Genomic DNA, 18295 nt, shown 5'->3' with positions numbered 1-18295 from the left:
GTACATAGTAAACATTCAACTGATGGTTTCTATTGTTATTTATAATAAGTCTTTGCATGTATTTATTAGCTGTATCTTTACCTTTTTAAAAAAGGTCCCAATTAAAAGTTAATGAACCAGGGCACCTGGGTGGCTCAGTCGGTTAAGCGACTGCCTTCGGCTCAGGTCATGATCCCAGGGTCCTGGGATCGAGTCCCGCATTGGGCTCCCTGCTCTGCGGGGAGCCTGCTTCTCCCTCTCCCACTCCCCCTGCTTGTGTTCCCTCTCTCGCTGTGTCTCTCTCTCTCAAATAAATAAATAAAATCTTAAAAAAAAAAAAAGTTAATGAACCATAAATTCAGTTAAAGCTTTAGAGTAGATACCCAGAGACAATTTTTGTTACTTAGTCATTTTGAGATGCTGAGATGTGTGTGTGTGCGCACACACATACACACATTCATATGTACAAACATATTCCTTTCTTGACTTTCCTTCTCATTTATGGGAAACCTAGCAGAACAGTGTGAGAAGAGACAAATTGCAAAAGGGATTCCACTTCCAAGATTCAATTTAACGATAATTTACTTTTACTAATCTCAGGCTTCTATTGTATATTGGAGTAAAGATGGACACTATTTTTTTTTAAAAAAAGAGCATATTTCAAAATATGTGACAGCTGCCAATTGTGGAGACAGAACTGCTCATTAATTGCCCTGTGTGTGTGTGTGTTATGTGGTAGAAGGAGAGTATAGGATAGTGGAGGTACTGTGGGTGGAGGGGAGGAGTCTATGTGAAAGATTCTTCTAAACTCTGGGTTGACCATATCCAGGGCTAGTCACAGTTCCTGAGGAGGTCTGCAAAATGAAGTTATAGAGGTATATCACTCAGCTGATTTTCTGCGTGCACATTTATATAAAGACTATTCAAATAATGTTAGCACTTATTCATTTTCCAACTACATGTGTACCATGTTAGGAACCATGGAGACTCAAACTTTAGAAATTGTGTAGAAAACATCGAAGTTGACTTGAGCAGTTAAGTCATAATTTGGGCTTTTGGGCCATGATTGCACTTGAAACTATTATCCTTTTTAATGGTCATTTGGTCAGCCTGTTTGCAGGGACCCACAGGATTTGCAAAGGTAACAAAAGTTTCAATTTAGAGTTTTTTAAAAAAAACAACTAACTCAATGATACTTAATTATTTTAAAAAGGTAAAGATATAGCTAATAAATACATGCAAAGATGCCTCACATTATTAGCCAATGAATGCAAATCAAAATCAAAATGAGACACCACTTCACACCTAGTAGGTTGGCTATAATAAAAAAGACAATAACACATGTTGCTGAGGATGTGGAGAGATTGGAAGCCTCATATATTGCTGGTGGGAATGTAAAATGGTGCTATGGAAAATAGTTTGGCAGTTCCTCAAAAACTTAAACATGGAGTCACCAAATTGACCCAGCAATTCCACTCCTTGGTATGTAACTGAAAGAATTGAAAACATGGTAACACAATAACTTGAACACAAATGTTCATAGTAGCATTATTCAAACTAGCCAAAAAAGTAGGAACAACCCAAATGTCCATCAGCTGATGAATTGATAAACAAATTGTGATGTATACAAAAGCTATACAAAAGAATGAAGTACTGATTCATGTCACAACATGATTGGACCTTGAAAATACAGTGCTAAATGAAAAAAGCCAGATACAAAAGGCTACATGTTATATGAGTCCATATATATGAAATGTCCACAATAGGCAAATCTATACAGACTGAAAGTGGATTAGTTGTGAGAATGAGGGAATGGGGAGGACTGTTAATGGGTACGGGTTCTTTTTGGAGTGATGAAAATGTTCTAAAAAATTAGATGGTGGTGATAATTGCACACTCTTGTGAATATAATCCTCTGAATTGTACAATTTCAGAGAGTAAGTTTTGTGGTATGTAAATTATCTTTCAAAAAACGAAGATCAAAAATAAAAGATACACCTGTAATGGGCATGAAGCATGAATGAGAAACTTCGGTTGTCATAAAAAAATAATTGTGGGAAGAGGAGAAAAATTTCTGTGGAGAAACAAATCATCCTTCTATTAAAGATTCATAATGCATAGTAACCCATCACAGGTTCTGAAAGTCTTGCAATGATGAAAACTTTATTTAGCTTCATTGAGCCATCATCTCCCAAACATTTCATCCTGAAAAACATTTACTCACAGTGATCATGTTAAAGTATCCTAGAGGAGGATGAATCTTGGGCTTGAGCATATGTATGTAGGAATTACCTAGAAAGCTTTCTCTCTTCTTTCCTTCCTTTCTTCCTTCCTTCCTTCCTTCCTTCCTTCCATTTTTTAAATTTAAATTCAATTAATTAACATGTATTACTGGTTTCAGAGGTAGAGGTCAGTGATTCATCAGTCTTATATAACACCCAGTGCTCATTACATCACATGCCCTCCTTAATGTCCAGCACCCAGTTACCCCATCCCTCCACCCCCCTCCCCTCTAGCAACCCATAGTGTGTTTACCTGGAAAGTTTCTTAAAACAGATTCTGGACGTCACCCCAGAGATTCTGATTTCAGAGGTCTTGGGTGCAGCCTGAGAATCAAGCTCCCAGGTGATTTGATCCTTCAGGTTTGAGAACTAAACCTTGAGTAGCATCTTTACGGAATAGACAAACCCTGTACCTTAACTGGGTGAATTTTATGGCATGTGAGTTATATCTCAATAGAGATGCTAAAAAATTTGATATATTAGAAATAGCACTAAAATGTGAGTTCTAGTGATTTTGTAATGCAAGACAATGCTCTGTGAGTAAATTGCTTTAATTAAAATTTTTTTCATTTGTAAAACAAGTCACTGCCCTATCTACTACCTGGGTTTGTGACAAAAATGAGGCAGTATACGCTTTTCCAAATTGTGTTCTATGGATAAAAACGTGACTTAAGGGGCGCCTGGGTGGCTCAGTCGGTTAAGCGACTGCCTTCAGCTCAGGTCATGATCCCAGGGTCCTGGGATCGAGCCCCGCATCGGGCTCCCTGCTCAGCGGGAAGCCTGCTTCTCCCTCTGCCCCTCACCCTGCTTGTGTTCCCTCTCTCGCTGTGTCTGTCAAATAAATAAATAAAATCTTTAAAAAAAAATAAAAAAATAAAAATAAAAATAAAAACGTGACTTAAGAAAAGTCCATACTCAGCTACGTTTGGGAGATTCTGAGTTAAATAATGCATATTCCACACTGCTGGTCAGACCAATATTCTTGACTTGGACCCTAACATGAGTCTGTATGTATAAAATCAATTAAATATGAGATTTTTACTCATTCTAATTCTTGTAGTAGGTCCTCCAGAGCTACTAAAGATCCATATGGAGTGGAATAAACAAAATCTGAATAATATTGTGGAAATAACAATACTTGCTCCTCTCTTGTTTCAAGCTTGATATTTTATTGACCTATTTATTTGAAAAATTATTGACCAAAAAGAATTTTAGCAAATGACTACTGGCTATGATAAAATGATGTTTGTAAGGCTAAGAGAATATTTTATCTAGTTGTCTCTTTTAATCAACATATATTTATGGAGCAACTTACTTTCAAAATTAGGTTGAAGCTAAATTAAATATATCTAGAAAAAATTTTGCCTTCCTAGTATTTTAATTGAAAAAATATAGTTTTTCCTTCTCCTTTTCTAAAATTTGGGCTATTAATTTTTTAAGATTCTGAGACCCTTATTATCATTTTTATTTGAAGCTTTTATAATTAACTAAATGTTTTCTTACACTATAAGCTGTTTAAATTTTAAAATTTGTTTCCTTTTCTTTTTAATTTTAGTTGAAAAGCATTTCTCCCCTTATTTTCTTTAGTCATCTGTTTTAAGCATTATTTTGATAAGCTATAGTCTATTTTAAACCTCTTTTTAGAACTATTTTGTTGTATTAAATTTCTTGAAATTGGATATATTATTAACATGGCATTGGGAATGCATGTATATATAGTTTGAAGACATCTTTTCAAGACCTTACCATAATTATACCTTTATTTCAGATGAGGTGGAGGACCATCTTACTACAATATTGTTTTCTCTTGGTTTCCTGTCTACTTACTGCTCTTGAAGCTGTGCCTATAGACATAGACAAGACAAAAGTAAAAAATATTCAACCTGTGGACAGCGCGAAGATAGAACCACCAGTAAGTGAAATGATAAAGATAACCTTGTAGGAAGAATTTTAAACAAATGTTGCTAATATTTATTATTTATAAAATTGTACATTTAGGAACTATTTCGGAAATAGCAGTAAAAGAATATTGGATAAACATATGTTTAATATTAGACAGTGTTTATTTAATGTAGTTCATATATTAAATAATGCACAGGAGAATTAATCGTAATACATTTCCAGTGGAGAGCTCACTAGCCAAGAAAACATTGTATTATATTCAAAGGAGATACAGCAATGAGGAGAGACAGGTGACAGTGGAGCAAAATCAACCAACTAATATTATTGGTTAGTCCTCATTGTCTAAGCCATATAGAATATGTACCTTTATGTAACAATAAAACATTATATTGGTTCTGACATAAAATTCTTCATTTGAGAAATACAGCTTTTTAACTTTGTCCCAGCTATCAAAGTAGATACGTCTCAATGCCGTTTCGCTAGTCTATTTTTTTTTTAATTAAAAAAATTTTTTTTTACGATTGAGATCTTTAGATGCAGGGAAGAAAAACTTTCAGAAACATTATTGTTTATTTCTTAATTTGAAGGATACTGGACTTTATTATGACGAATATCTTAAGCAAGTGATTGATGTGCTGGAAACAGATAATCACTTCAGAGAAAAGCTCCAGAAAGCAGACATAGAGGAAATAAAGGTAAATGTAATTAAATAATTATTTAACAAATGTTAGAACATCCCAGACACTGAGTTAAGTACTGGGAATACAAAGATGAGACTCTTTCCAAGCTCTTATTTATTCTGAATAAATAATATCTAGAAAAAGTTTATTAGAATGAATATATAATGGTGATATAATATATTTTGGAGATGCCTAGTGGAGACACATAGTTCAGCAGTGGGGAAAGGTGGGAAGTCATTTTTCCTGATAGAGGTAAGAGCATCATGCCAATAATTTCCCTGAATTATCTTGAGAGTAATCTTATGTTTCCTTTGAGGAACTAATTTGATCTAATTTCCTGGGCAGAATAATATTTAATGTAGAACTTTCAGTGTCTCTTATCTACTTAAGTTAGGATTAAGAACATTATTTGTGGCAAGATGCCTAGGTGGCTCAGTGGGTTAAATGTCCAACTCTTGGTTTTGGCTCAGGTCAAGATCTCAGGGTCATGAAATTGAGCCATGCGTTGGGCTCCACGGTCAGTGTGGAGTCTGCTTGAGATTCTCTCTCTCCCTCTCTCTCTGCCCCTTCCCTGTTCTCTCTCTCTCTTTCTCTGGAATAAATAAATCTTTTTTTAAAAAAAGAACATTATTTGTGGGTAACAGAAAAGGTAGATAATAGGAAGTACAATAGAGAGATAATCCTGGTTTGGTATGGGAATACTTTTATAACTCTGCCTTTCACAGTCAATCCTATTCCCTTTTGGGGCAGGGGGAGACAAAATGTAGTAAGTTAAACAGTTATTCAATGAAAAAGATACAAGAATTAAAATAGACACTAAAGGGGTGCCTGGGTGGCTCAGTCATTAAGCGTCTGCCTTGGGCTCAGGTCATGATCCCAGGGTCCTGGGATCGAGCCCTGCATCGGGCTCCCTGCTCCACGGGAAGCCTGCTTCTCCCTCTCCCATTCCCCCTGCTTGTGTTCCCTCTCTCGCTGTGTCTCTCTCTGTCAAATGAGTGAATAAAATCTTAAAAAACAAAAAAAAAATAGACACTACAACTCAAGCCAATGGAATCATTATAAATAGCTCCACAAAGACTCTTAGCTTAATAAAACTGGGAGAAAAAATTTAAAATTTGTCCTTTCCTTTTCAGCCAAATATTTTGATCAGGTTTTTTTTTTTTTTTTAAAGATTTTATTTATTTATTTTGACAGAGAGAGAGGGAGAGAGCACAAGCAGGGGGAGCGGCAGGCAGAGGGAGAGGGAGGGGAGAAGCAGGCTCCCAGCTGAGCAGGGAGCCTGATGTGGGGTTCCATCCCAGGTCCCTGGGATCATAACCTGAGCAGAAGCGTCTGAAGGCAGCTGCTTAACAGACTGAGCCACCCAGGTGCCCCTCAGCCAAGTGTTTTGAAAGGGGAATCATACTGCATTTCTTCACTTCCCAAATATTGCTGACTGGAAAGATTATGGCTTTGCCCACATCACGCTACTGAATATACTTTCATGAAGGATGTCAGTGACTTCTTAATTGCCAAATCCAGTGAATACTATTTATTCCTGTTCTTACTGGACTCCTTTTTATTATCTTAGTGGTTCTCAGATTTTAGGGCTTGTTGAAACACAGATTCCTGTGCCCCACCTATAGACTTTGTGATTCAGTAAGTCAGAACTTGCATTTCTAAAGTTCCCAGTTGGTGCTAATGCTTCTACTTGGGGACCACACTTTGAGAACCATTGTTGTATGTAATAATGATGACTACTCTCTCCTTGAGTATATCACTCTTTTTGCTTCTATAATAGCAAATTCTTCTAGTTCGCCTTCTTACCTCTGAACATTCTTTCTTCGTCTCCCTTGTAGGGGGTTTCTTTTCTTTACCTTCCTCAGTGAGCCCCATTGACTCAGTCCTAAAAGGTCTGTCTGCCTGATTGCTAGTTAGATTTGCAGTTTGTGATTGCAAATGCATTTATAAATAAGAGAAAGTAAGCTACTAGCTATTTTGTTTCTTAAATTTTGGAACATTTATCTAAGTACTCATCTATGAGAAAAGTAATCAAAGGAGACAACCTAAAAAAGATGAATTTTGAAAAGTTATTTATATATGTAACTACTAAAGCTTAAGGTGGCCAAGTTATTTTTAAAAATTACTTTATTGAAATGTAATTCACATACCTTAAAACTTGCCCCTTTAAAGCATATAATTCAGTAGTATATCTACATGTGACCATCATCACTATCTACTTTTTTTCTTTTGTAAAGATTTTATTTATTTATGTGACAGAGAGAGAGACAGCAAGAAAGGGAACACAAGCAGGGGGAGTGGGAGAGGGAGAAGCAGGCTTCCCGCGGAGTGGGGAGCCCGATGCGGGGCTCGATCCCAGGACCCTGAGATCATGACCCAAGCCGAAGGCAGTCACTTAACTGACTGAGCCACCCAGGTGCCCCCCCCCTTTTTTTTTAAAGATTTTATTTATCACTATCTACTTTTTTTTTTTTTAAAGATTTTATTTATTTATTTGAGAGAGGGAGAATGAGAGAGAGCACATGAGAAGGGGGAGGGTCAGAGGGAGAAGCAGACTCCCCACTGAGCAGGGAGCCCGATGCGGGACTCGATCCCGGGACTCCAGGATCATGACCTGAGCCGAAGGCAGTCACTCAACCGACTGAGCCACCCAGGCGCCCCAATCACTATCTACTTTTAAACAATATCATTTCCCCCCAAAAGAAACCCTGTACCCATTAAGCCATCACTCCCCCACCCCTTCTTATCCCTTGGCAATCATTGATCTACTTTCTATCTCTATGGATTTGCCTATTTTGGACATTCTACATAAATGGAATTATACAATATGTGGCCTTTTGTGTCTGGTTTCTTTGAGCATAATGTTTTTCAAGGTTCATTGTATTGTAGCTTATATTAATACATTCATTTCTTTTTATGACTGAACAATATCCCACTTTATGGATATTCCATATTTTGTTATCAGCTCATCAGTTGATGGACATTTGGTTATTTCTACTTTTTTTTTTTTTTAAGATTTTATTTATTTATTTGAGACAGAGAGAATGAGAGAGAGAGAGCACATGAGAGGGGGGAGGGTCAGAGGCAGAAGCAGGCACCCTGCCGAGCAGGGAGCCCGATGCGGGACTCGATCCAGGGACTCCAGGATCATGACCTGAGCCGAAGGCGGTCGCTTAACCAACTGAGCCACCCAGGTGCCCTATTTCTACTTTTTATACTGGTATGAATAATGCTGCTGTGAAAATTCAGGTACAAGTTTTTATGTGAACGTATGTTTCAATTCTTTAGGTATATACCTAAGAATGGAATTGCTGGGTCATATGGTAATTCTGTGTTTAAATTTTTGAGGAACTGCCAGATTGTTTTTCAAAGCAGCTGTGCCATTAGTTTGAGTTTCTTCTTTGTGCTTTAATTATGCTTTCAATTATATGGTTTTTATTTTCTTTCTCCAAATTTTTCATTAAATTCCAGTTAACATGCAGTGTAATATTAATTTCAGGTGTAGAATTTTGTGATTCATCACTTACATACAACACCCAGTGCTCATCACAAGTGCCCTCCTTAATACCCATCACCTATTTAACTCATCCCCCCTGCCCACCTCCCCTCCAGTAACCCTCAGTGTGTTTTCTATAGTTAAGAGTGTTTTTGGTTTGCCTCTCTTCCCTCCCGCCCCCGCCCCATATTTATCTGTTTTGTTTCTTAAATTCCACATATGAGTGAAATCTTGTGGTATTTGTCTTTCTCTGACTAATTTCGCTCAGTATAATACTCTCTAGCTCCATCCAGGTCATTGCAAATGGCAAGAGTTCATTCTTTTTTATGGCTGGCTGATATGCCATTGTATATCTATACGTATCTTCTTCATCCATTGATCACTTGATGGACATTTGGACTCTTTCCATAATATATGGTTTTTACACATCTTGACTTTAGAGTTAGAAACTGAGTATCTTCTGAAAGAAATGCTTTTTGTAATGCCAAATTTATCTAAATTAGTCAAAAGTATTTATCACTACTTCATCATAACCCTAATTTTAATATATTGTGTCTGGTCTAAAGATGGAATGTAATAAATAAACCTAACTTGTTAATTTTAACAGAGTGGGAAGCTAAGCAAAGAACTGGATTTAGTAAGTCACCACGTGAGGACAAAACTTGATGAACTGAAAAGGCAAGAAGTGGCAAGGTTAAGAATGCTAATTAAAGCTAAATTGGATTCCCTTCAAGGTAAGTGCTAAAAAAAAGTAGGAAAGTTTCAGTATTTGGTTGTTGAGGTCAGCTTATATTGGCACATACCATGTTCTTCTAGTCAAAATTTAATGTTAGCATTGATTTGCGTTCTCTTAATTTTTTTTTTTTTTTAAAGATTTTATTTATTTATTTGCGAGAGTGAGAATGAGAGACAGAGTACATGAGAGGGGGGAGGGTCAGAAGGAGAAGCAGACTCTCCGCCGAGCAGGGAGCCCGATGCAGGACTCGATCCAGAGACTCCAGGATCATGACCTGAGCCGAAGGCAGTCGCCTAACCAACTGAGCCACCCAGGCACCCCAGCGTTCTCTTAATTTTTAAAATAGGTAATCACATCATTCAAAAATCAAAATGATTAGCCTTAAATTATTATATCAATAAAAAGTAATGAATTAAGCCACTGATTTAAAGGAGGAAGAATGGGGCACCTGGGTGGCTCAGTCTTTAAGCGTCTGCCTTGGGCTCAGGTCATGATCCCAGGGTCCTGGGATCAAGCCCCGCATTGGGCTCCCTGCTTGGCAGGAAGCCTGCTTCTCCCTCTCCCACCCCTGCTGCTTGTGTTCCTTCTCTCTCTGTGTCTCTCTCTGTCAAATAAATAAATAAAATCTTTAAAAAAAAAATAAAGGAGGAAGAATAACATCAAAGCAAACCAAAAGAGAGAAAATCTAATTATAACAATTTCCATAGATGAAATAGAAAATCGTCAGAGAGCTTGCTCTAAAAAAACCATACTATGCCCAGAGAGTGTCAAAAGGAATTCTATTAAACTATTAAAGAACAGATTGTCAGGGCACCTGGGTGGCTCAGTTGGTTAAGTGTCCAACTCTTGGTTTCAGCTCAGGTCATGATCTCCGGGTCGTGAGATCGAGCCCCGTGTTGGGCTCCACACTCAGTGGGGAGTCTGCCCTCTCTCCTTCTCAAGTAAAAATAAATACATCCTTTTTTTTTTTTTTTTTTAAAGAACAGATTGTCAGTGCTATTTAAACTATTCCAGAGCATAAAAAAAGGAAAGCTTTCATACTCTTAATATGTATTGATGCCAAAACCAAAATTATTTTATGTCAAAAGTATACCATATAATAGCAAGTGGATTTATTTTAGGAATGCAAGATTGACTTAATATTAAGAAATCTAATACTATAAATCACATGAATAGTAATAGAAAAAATTTTGGTGTGACAAAAGAAATCAAGAAGTCAAAGGACAAAGGATAAATTAGAATAAATCTTTGAAACTTCTATCTTTTAAAATTAAGATTTGGCGTGTGTGAGTAGCACATTTGGTTATGTGTCCAACTCTTGGTTTTGACTCAAATTGTGATCTTGGGGTTGTGAGATAGAGCCCTGCCTTGTCTGGGGCTCCAAGCTCAGTGCAGAGTCTGCTTAAGATTGTCTCTCCCTCTCCTTGTACCCCTCCCTCCACCCCTAGCCCCGCTCCCCCATTCACACACTCTCTCTAAAATAAATTAAAAAATAAACAAATAAATAAATGAATAAAATTAAGATTTGATTCTTTTAGAGCAGTATAAGGTTTATAGCAAAATTGAAGGGAAGGTGCAGAGATTTCCCATATACCCCCAGCCCCCCAAACATGCATAACCTCCTTCATTACTAGCATCACCTACCAGAATGGTAAATTTGTTACAATTGATGAACCTACATTGACACATCATAATCACCCAAAGTCCATGGTTTACATAAGAGTTCACTTTGGTGTTTTACAGTCTAGGATTTGGACAAATCTATAATGATATGTATTTACCATTAAATATCATGCAGAATAGTTTCACTGCCCTAAAAATCCTCTGTGCTCTGCCTATTCATGCTCCTATATTCTTTTAATTTTAGACTGTGAGAATATTAAATAGCTATGAAGTAGAATTTTTGAAATGTGAAGATATCCACAGACAAGAAAGTAATCTCCTATATCATACGACCATCTCTATATCTACAGAAAAGGAGCAATTGACAAAATTTAACACCTCTTCTTAATTTTAAAAAAGTAATAAAATAGTAATCAATAGATACTTCTGTAACATGATCAGGTATGTCTAACTCAGCCACATCATACTTAGTGGGGAAATACAAGTGTGTATTCTAATTAAAATCAGGAACAAGACAATGATGTCCACAATCACCACTACTAATTAGCATAGCATTGGAGGTACTAACCAAAACAATTACATAAATGAAAAAAAAACTGGAGATAAGGTAATTGAAAAGGAGTTGATAAAACCATTTCTGTTTGCAGGTGATAGGATTATATACTTGGAAAACTCAAAATAATTGACTAAAAAAATAACAAAGAACAGGAAAATTCAGCAAGGTAAACTTAATATCCAGAAATCAGTATTTTTCATATGCAACAGCCAATTACAAGATATAATGGAAGAAAAGACTCCATTTACAAATACCAACAAAGATAAAATACTCAGATTAAACCTATTAAGAAATTGGACTTACAGACAAAAAGCTTTAAAATACTCCTGAAGGATGCAAAAGTAGACTTGAAAAAAAATGAGAAGACATAACATCTTTTTTTTTCAGTTTTTTTTTTATTATTATGTTATGTTAATCACCACACATTATGTCATTAGTTTTTGATGTACTGTTCCATGATTCATTGTTTGCGTATAACACCCAGTGCTCCATGCAGAACGTGCCCTGTCATCTATTTCCAGAGATTTCTTTCTTTTTTTTAAATTTAAATTCAATTAATTAACATACAATGTATTATTAGTTTCAGAGGTAGAGGTCAATGATTCATCAGTATTATACCCAGTGCTCATCACATCACGTGCCCTTCTTAATGTCTATCACCCAGTTACCCATCCACCCACCCCTCTCCCCTCCAGTAATCTTCAGTTTGTTTCCTATGATTAAGAGTCTCTTATGGTTTGTCTCCCTCTCTGATTTCATCTTGTTTTATTTTTTCCTCTTGTCCGTATGATCCTCTGTTTTGTTTCTTAAATTCCACATATGAGTGAGATCATATGATAATTGTCTTTCTCTGATTGGACTTATTTTGCTTAGCATAATACCCTCTAGTTCCATCCACATTGTTGCAAGTCGCAAGATTTCATTTTGATGGCTGAGTAGTATTCCATTGTGTACATGAACCACATCTTCTTTATCCATTCATCCGTCGATAGACTTCCTGGGCTCTTTCCATAGTTTGGCTATTGTGGACATTGCTGCTATAAACATAGGGTGCAGGTGCCCCTTCAGATCCCTACATTTGTATCTTTGGGGTAAATACCCAGTAGTGCAATTGCTGGGTCATAGGGTAGCTCTATTTTCAACTTTTTGAGGAACTGTTTTCCAGAGTGGTTGCATCAGCTTGAATTCCCACCAACAGTGTAGGAGGGTTCCCCTTTCTCCGCATCCTCACCAACATCTGTCGTTTCCTGATTTGTTAATTTTAGTCATTCTGACTGGTGTGAGGTGGTATCTCATTGTGGTTTTGATTTGTATTTCCCTGATGCCAAGTCAGAGATTTTTTTCTTGCCTTCCGTGATTCCATATTTGTACATTCCTCTTTCCTAAGTGAGAATTCTGACTTTTAACAAATCAACACATGTACCTATTTTGCTCAATTCTATAATCCAACTGAAATAGTCCAGACTCACTTTACCTATTCAACTACAATACACTGTAGCTTGTTTTTTGTTTGTGTTTTGTTTGTTTGTTTTTTAAGTAGACTCCATGCCCAGCGTGGAGCTCCCCCATTTTTTTTTTTAAAGATTTTATTTCTTTGACAGAGAGAGACACAGTGAGAGGGGGAACACAAGTAGGGGGAGTGGGAGAGGGAGAAGCAGGCTTCCCGCTGAGCGGGGAGCCTGATGCGGGGCTCGATCCCAGGACCCTGGGATCATGACCTGAGCCGAAGGCAGATGCTTAACGACAGAGCCACCCAGGCGCCCCTAAAAATGGGGTTTGAACTCACAACCCTGAGATCAAGACCTGAGCTGAGATCAAGAGTCAGACACTAGGGGCCCCTGGGGTAGCTCAGTAGGTTAAATGGCTGCCTTTGGCTCGGGACTGAGCCTCATGTTGTTGGGTTATCTGTTCAGTGAGGAGTCTGCTTCTCCTTGTCTCTCTGTCCCTCCCCCTGTTCCTGCTCTCTCTCTCTTAAATAAATGAATAAAATCTTAAAAAAAAAAAAAAAAAGTCAGATGCTTAACCAAGTGGGCCAGCCAGGTGCCCCAAACTGTAGCTTGTTTTAAAAAATATGTTCACAAAGAAAGATAATTGATATGTCTTTAAAAATAAGTCCTAATCCAAATGAATTTACCTAAATTATATTTTTATTGTTCCATAAAGGATTCATTGGAGCAGCATACAAAAAATTCCTTCATATAAATTTTAAAGCAATTCTTTTTAGAAATTCTATTTAGGGGGCACCTGAGTTGCTCAGTTGGAAAAGCATGCAACTCTTGATCTCAGGATTGTGAGTTTGAGCCCCACTTTGGGTGTAGAGATTGCTTAAAAATAAAATACTAAAAAAAGAGAAATTCCACTTAGGTCCTTTTTTTTTTTTTTTTTTAAGATTTATTTGAGAGAAAGAGAGAGCGTGAGAGCATGAGTTGGGGGAGGGGCAGAAGGAGAGAATCTCAAGCATACTCCTCACTGAGTCCAGAGCCCCGACATGCTGCTCAATGTGGGGCTCAATACCACCACCCAGGAAATCATGACCTGAGCCTAAACCAAGAGTCGGTAGCTTAACTGACTGAGCCACTCAGGCGCCCCTCTACTTAGATCTCTGATGAGGGCAGTATATTAGAGTTTATCTAATTAAAAGCAGGAAATATGGTAGTTTTACAATAATAAAAAAGTTTTTACTATTAATTATACTGATAGTCAACTAGCCTTTCTAGAAATAATATATTTTTTTAAAGATTTTATTTATTTATTTGACAGAGAGAGACACAGCGAGGGAGGGAACACAAGCTGGGGGAGTGGGAGAGGGAGAAGTAGGCTTCCCGCAGAGCAGGGAGCCCGATGCGGGGCTCGATCCCAGGACCCTGGGATCATGACCTGAGCCGAAGGCAGACGCTTAACGACTGAGCCACCCAGGCGCCCCTCTAGAAATAATATTAAAGTGTACATATTATGTTGTATTCCTTTCTGGATTCAAGGACATCACTATTGCCTAGAATAACAATATGTACAATATTCTAAAAGAAAATATGAATGCTTAATCTAAAATTTTGAATATTCTTATAAAATCCTATAGGAATAAATATGAATACTTATGCTTATATATCATTTATATTAATGTTTCTAGCTTTTAGTACTTTATCATTTACAGTTTTCTCATTTTCTTTCAGATACAGGCATAGACCACCATGCTCTTCTAAAACAATTTGATCACCTAAACCACCTGAATCCTGACAAGTTTGAATCTACAGATTTAGATATGCTCATCAAAGCGGTGAGAATAATTCCAAACAATGTTGTCATTGTTGTGCCTTTGAGGTTTTGTCATTTGATAAGTAAATTCAATGAAGTGGTAATATAACATTTAGATACTCTCAAGAATATTTTTAAAGGGAGATACCTTAACATTTATTACTACAGATAATAATATGGCCATAATGGTCTGTAACCCCTTGCCCACAATTCCAAAATCCAAAGCACTATAAAAGCTGAAATCTGGCTTCAGTTATAGTAAGGCTATTTATAGTTTTTATTTAGCCTACATAATGTGAATATTCATAGACTTTGCTGAGGAAGTACTAATCTGTTTGATTATAGACTCTGCAAGGATATTACACAATATGGCATAAATGCCATATTCTTTTTCTGAAAACTAGAAAATTCTGAAACATATCTGGGCTCTGGGATTTTAGATAAGAGTTTGTAGGCCTCTCATGTTGTACTGTATGGAGTTACCAAAATGCATGTTGTAGCCTGGGTATGAGTTTAGTTAAGTAGTTAGAAACAATTCTAGTTTTCTATACTGTATAGATATGATACAGTCCCTTCCTTCTTTTTAAAATCAATTTATATATTACTTACTTATGAAGAACTTTCTAAAGTTGAGGCTTGCTTTGAACTATGAGTTTCTTTTAATGCCTACATTCTGGTAATAATAATAATGACTAAAATAAAATGGCAGAATTTAAAAGAGGAGTCCAGTGTTTTCTGGACCTTTTATACTACCTTCTATTAGAATATGCTGTATGCAAGAAAGCCCTTATTTATATTTTCAAATACTCCTTGTTATTTAGTTTAAATATTACATTATAGGCCACAAGTGACCTGGAACACTATGATAAGACTCGACATGAAGAATTTAAAAAATATGAAATGATGAAGGAACATGAAAGAAGAGAATATTTAAAAACACTGAATGAAGAAAAGAGAAAAGAAGAAGAATCTAAATTTGAAGAAATGAGGAAAAAGCATGAAAATCATCCCAAAGTTAATCATCCGGTAAGAATTATGACTTTAAGAAACCATAATTAGATGGAGATACTTCTTTGAGTATCAGAATTTTATCATAAGTTATTAGTACTTTAGAATCTTAATTCTGCATAGTTTCTCAAATTTGTGTTTTATTTTCAGTCTATATACATAGATTATATTTTGTTTTGAGCATTTTTTAAAAATTGATTCACAGGGAAGCAAAGATCAACTAAAAGAGGTATGGGAAGAGACTGATGGATTGGATCCTAATGACTTTGACCCCAAGACATTTTTCAAATTACATGGTAACAGATTTGATACAAATATTAATATTTATGTCTGCTGTTTGAAAGATTATAGTTGCTTTATTCTTAACTGGTTTTTGTCAAGGTCTGCTATTGAGTCCTATTGACACTAAATGTTTAGAATTTTTCTCTAGGGTAATAGAATAGTCTTTATTGCTGACCTGCAGCATAAAATACTTTAAGTCAGTAGCTGTGTCTTTTACCTGCTTTAACTGCTGACTCGTTACGACTTACTGTAAGGTTCTCTGTAAACTGAAGGTATTTCTGTGACTAGCTAGGTTATATCTAGCACACTTTATGCTATAATACTAAAATTTACTTTTTTCCCTGTAGCGTATTGTTTCACTTTATATTTTTGAAAAAACTGGTTAAGATATATTTTTCTAAAAAAAAAACCTAGTATGAATTATAAATTAATAGTAAATTGTTACCAGTTGGACTGATGTGAGGCTTCATAAAAAAGGAGGAAACATCTTTATGTAGCACATGGATGCTTCATGTTAGTATCACTTCTGCAAGGCAGTTGTGAAGAGTTGTAATTTATTTATTGATTTTCGAAGGCATTAAAATCAATTTTTGCATTTGTGACTTTTTAAACTTCAGATGTCAATAATGATGGCTTCCTGGATGAACAAGAATTAGAAGCCCTATTTACTAAAGAGGTAAATGAGTTCATTTAAGTGTTCAGCATTTTTGCTCTCTTTTTTCCTTCTATTATTTTCCTTCCTTTTATGTTCGTTTTAAACTTTTCTTTTTAGTTGGAGAAAGTATATGACCCCAAAAATGAGGAGGATGATATGGTAGAAATGGAGGAAGAACGGCTTAGAATGAGGGAACATGTAATGAATGAGGTATGTTTTAAAATTTTAAGATTATATGTTATTTCAATGGATTATTCAAGTTCTTGCAATAAATGTTACCATAAAGTGGAAAATAAATACACAAAGTAGTTATTTAATTGAATTTTGTATTTTTTGATCCAGAATATTCGGTAGACTCCCTTAGTGTAGATAAAATTATTTTGTAACTACTTTAAAATATTTTAAAATTTAAAAGGTTTTTATTTAAGAGATTAAGATGCTGTTGCATGTCTTTTAGAAGTAAAAGATAATGTAGTCCAAGATTTGATATTTTAAAAGGCTGTGTTTTTATTAAGAAAATCCAAAAAATCTAATACAGTAATGGTTTATAACAACGTATTTCGTTCTTGTTGACATTGTTAAGCTGAGAACTTTGGTCATAGACATCAGAGGCTAGTAACTAACACCCACTGTTTTGCGTCAGTGATTTTCTCCTGATATTTGAGCTATTGGCGATGAATTGGGATTTCTGTTGACTGCTGGCATCCCAAGTGTCAAATGAATGTCTTTGGCCATTATGGAGTTCACTTTTGCAACTGAATGGCTGTAAGAGCCACTGAAGAGGATTGGGAGTGGTTGTCAATTTTAATTTTGATTTATTAGTTGTTTTTAAGAAAAAATGTTGAGAGCATTTTAATGTAAACTCCTTTACTCTTGGCTAACACAGTCCTCTTTCTGGAAAGGTTATTTTTCTTGGGATTCCACATGGTGTGGTGAGGGAGGAAGACCATAATAGCCTAACCAGTCGGATCAGCAGACTCAAGCGTGATGATCTTTGAGTATCAGGAGTATAGATATCTCACTGTATTTTCAAATCTGAATAATCCAGAAGATAACAGTATCTATTTTCTGATTCTACTATAATGTTGAGTGTTCTTTCTTCCTTCCAACCCTCCACCCCCGTTTCTGTGGATGTTAGGCTAGACTTAATTGCTGTATACTTGTGTAGTACCATCCACACAAATATATAGCAATTGTCTAGAAGACAATTTCTAGTAATATGAGAGTTATTTTATTTTACATATACATTTTTTTTTTTAATCAGGTTGATGCTAACAAAGACCGATTAGTGACTCTAGACGAGTTTTTGAAAGCTACAGAAAAAAAGGAATTCTTGGAGCCAGATAGCTGGGAGGTAATAAAACCTACTTGAAATGGGATGTATGGTTCAAGAAATTCTACATCAGTTCATTCTACTTTTAACTTTTATTTCCCATTATGTTTGCATGTAGAGCCTTACTGTCTCGGCTTTTCAATAAAATGTCACTATAAAATAATGAACTTGATTTTTTGGAAAGCTTGTGTCAATTGACCTCTTATTTGTAATCATGTTACATATAATTAGAAGTCTTTTTAAAATTTTCCTTTTCTAGTGTTCATTCTTGAAAATTAGAAATATAGATACATTTAAAGAATAAATGAGAAGTTACCTATAATTCTACCATCCAGAGGTAGACACTTAATTTATGCATTGTATTATGACGATTTGGAAATAGTTTGTATCTTTAGTATATGCATATATAGCACACAATATAGAGTGTACTGTCCCATTTTTATTTTATTTATTTATTTATTTATTTATGAGAGAGAGAGCAAATGAGGGGGAGGGGCTGAAGGAGAGGGAG

The 18295-nt window shown here is 35.9% G+C and overlaps 1 protein-coding gene across 8 annotated transcripts in view; it reads left to right on the top strand.

The window, feature by feature from the left end:
- The window catches only part of NUCB2 (nucleobindin 2), a 53910-nt gene that overhangs the window by 22253 nt on the left and 13362 nt on the right, over positions 1–18295 (top strand). For 6 of the 8 annotated variants that reach the window (XM_064576786.1, XM_064576787.1, XM_064576788.1 and 3 more), the window contains 9 exons: positions 4030–4173; positions 4751–4858; positions 8947–9073; positions 14425–14528; positions 15347–15532; positions 15720–15810; positions 16414–16472; positions 16569–16661; positions 17716–17805. In XM_064576786.1, coding sequence (XP_064432856.1) covers positions 4030–4173; positions 4751–4858; positions 8947–9073; positions 14425–14528; positions 15347–15532; positions 15720–15810; positions 16414–16472; positions 16569–16661; positions 17716–17805 — 1002 coding nt within the window. The remainder of the gene's footprint in view (positions 1–4029; positions 4174–4750; positions 4859–8946; positions 9074–14424; positions 14529–15346; positions 15533–15719; positions 15811–16413; positions 16473–16568; positions 16662–17715; positions 17806–18295) is intronic. The other 2 variants (XM_064576791.1, XM_054512028.2) reach the window with 1 other exon arrangement.

This window comes from Mirounga angustirostris, unplaced genomic scaffold (genome assembly GCF_029215605.1).
Source record: "Mirounga angustirostris isolate CCGP_5_RB_7025 unplaced genomic scaffold, mMirAng1.0.hap1 SCAF_13, whole genome shotgun sequence".
NCBI lineage: Eukaryota > Metazoa > Chordata > Mammalia > Carnivora > Phocidae > Mirounga > Mirounga angustirostris.
Note: the sequence above shows the minus strand (reverse complement) of the source record. Positions and strands in the feature narration are given on the sequence as shown.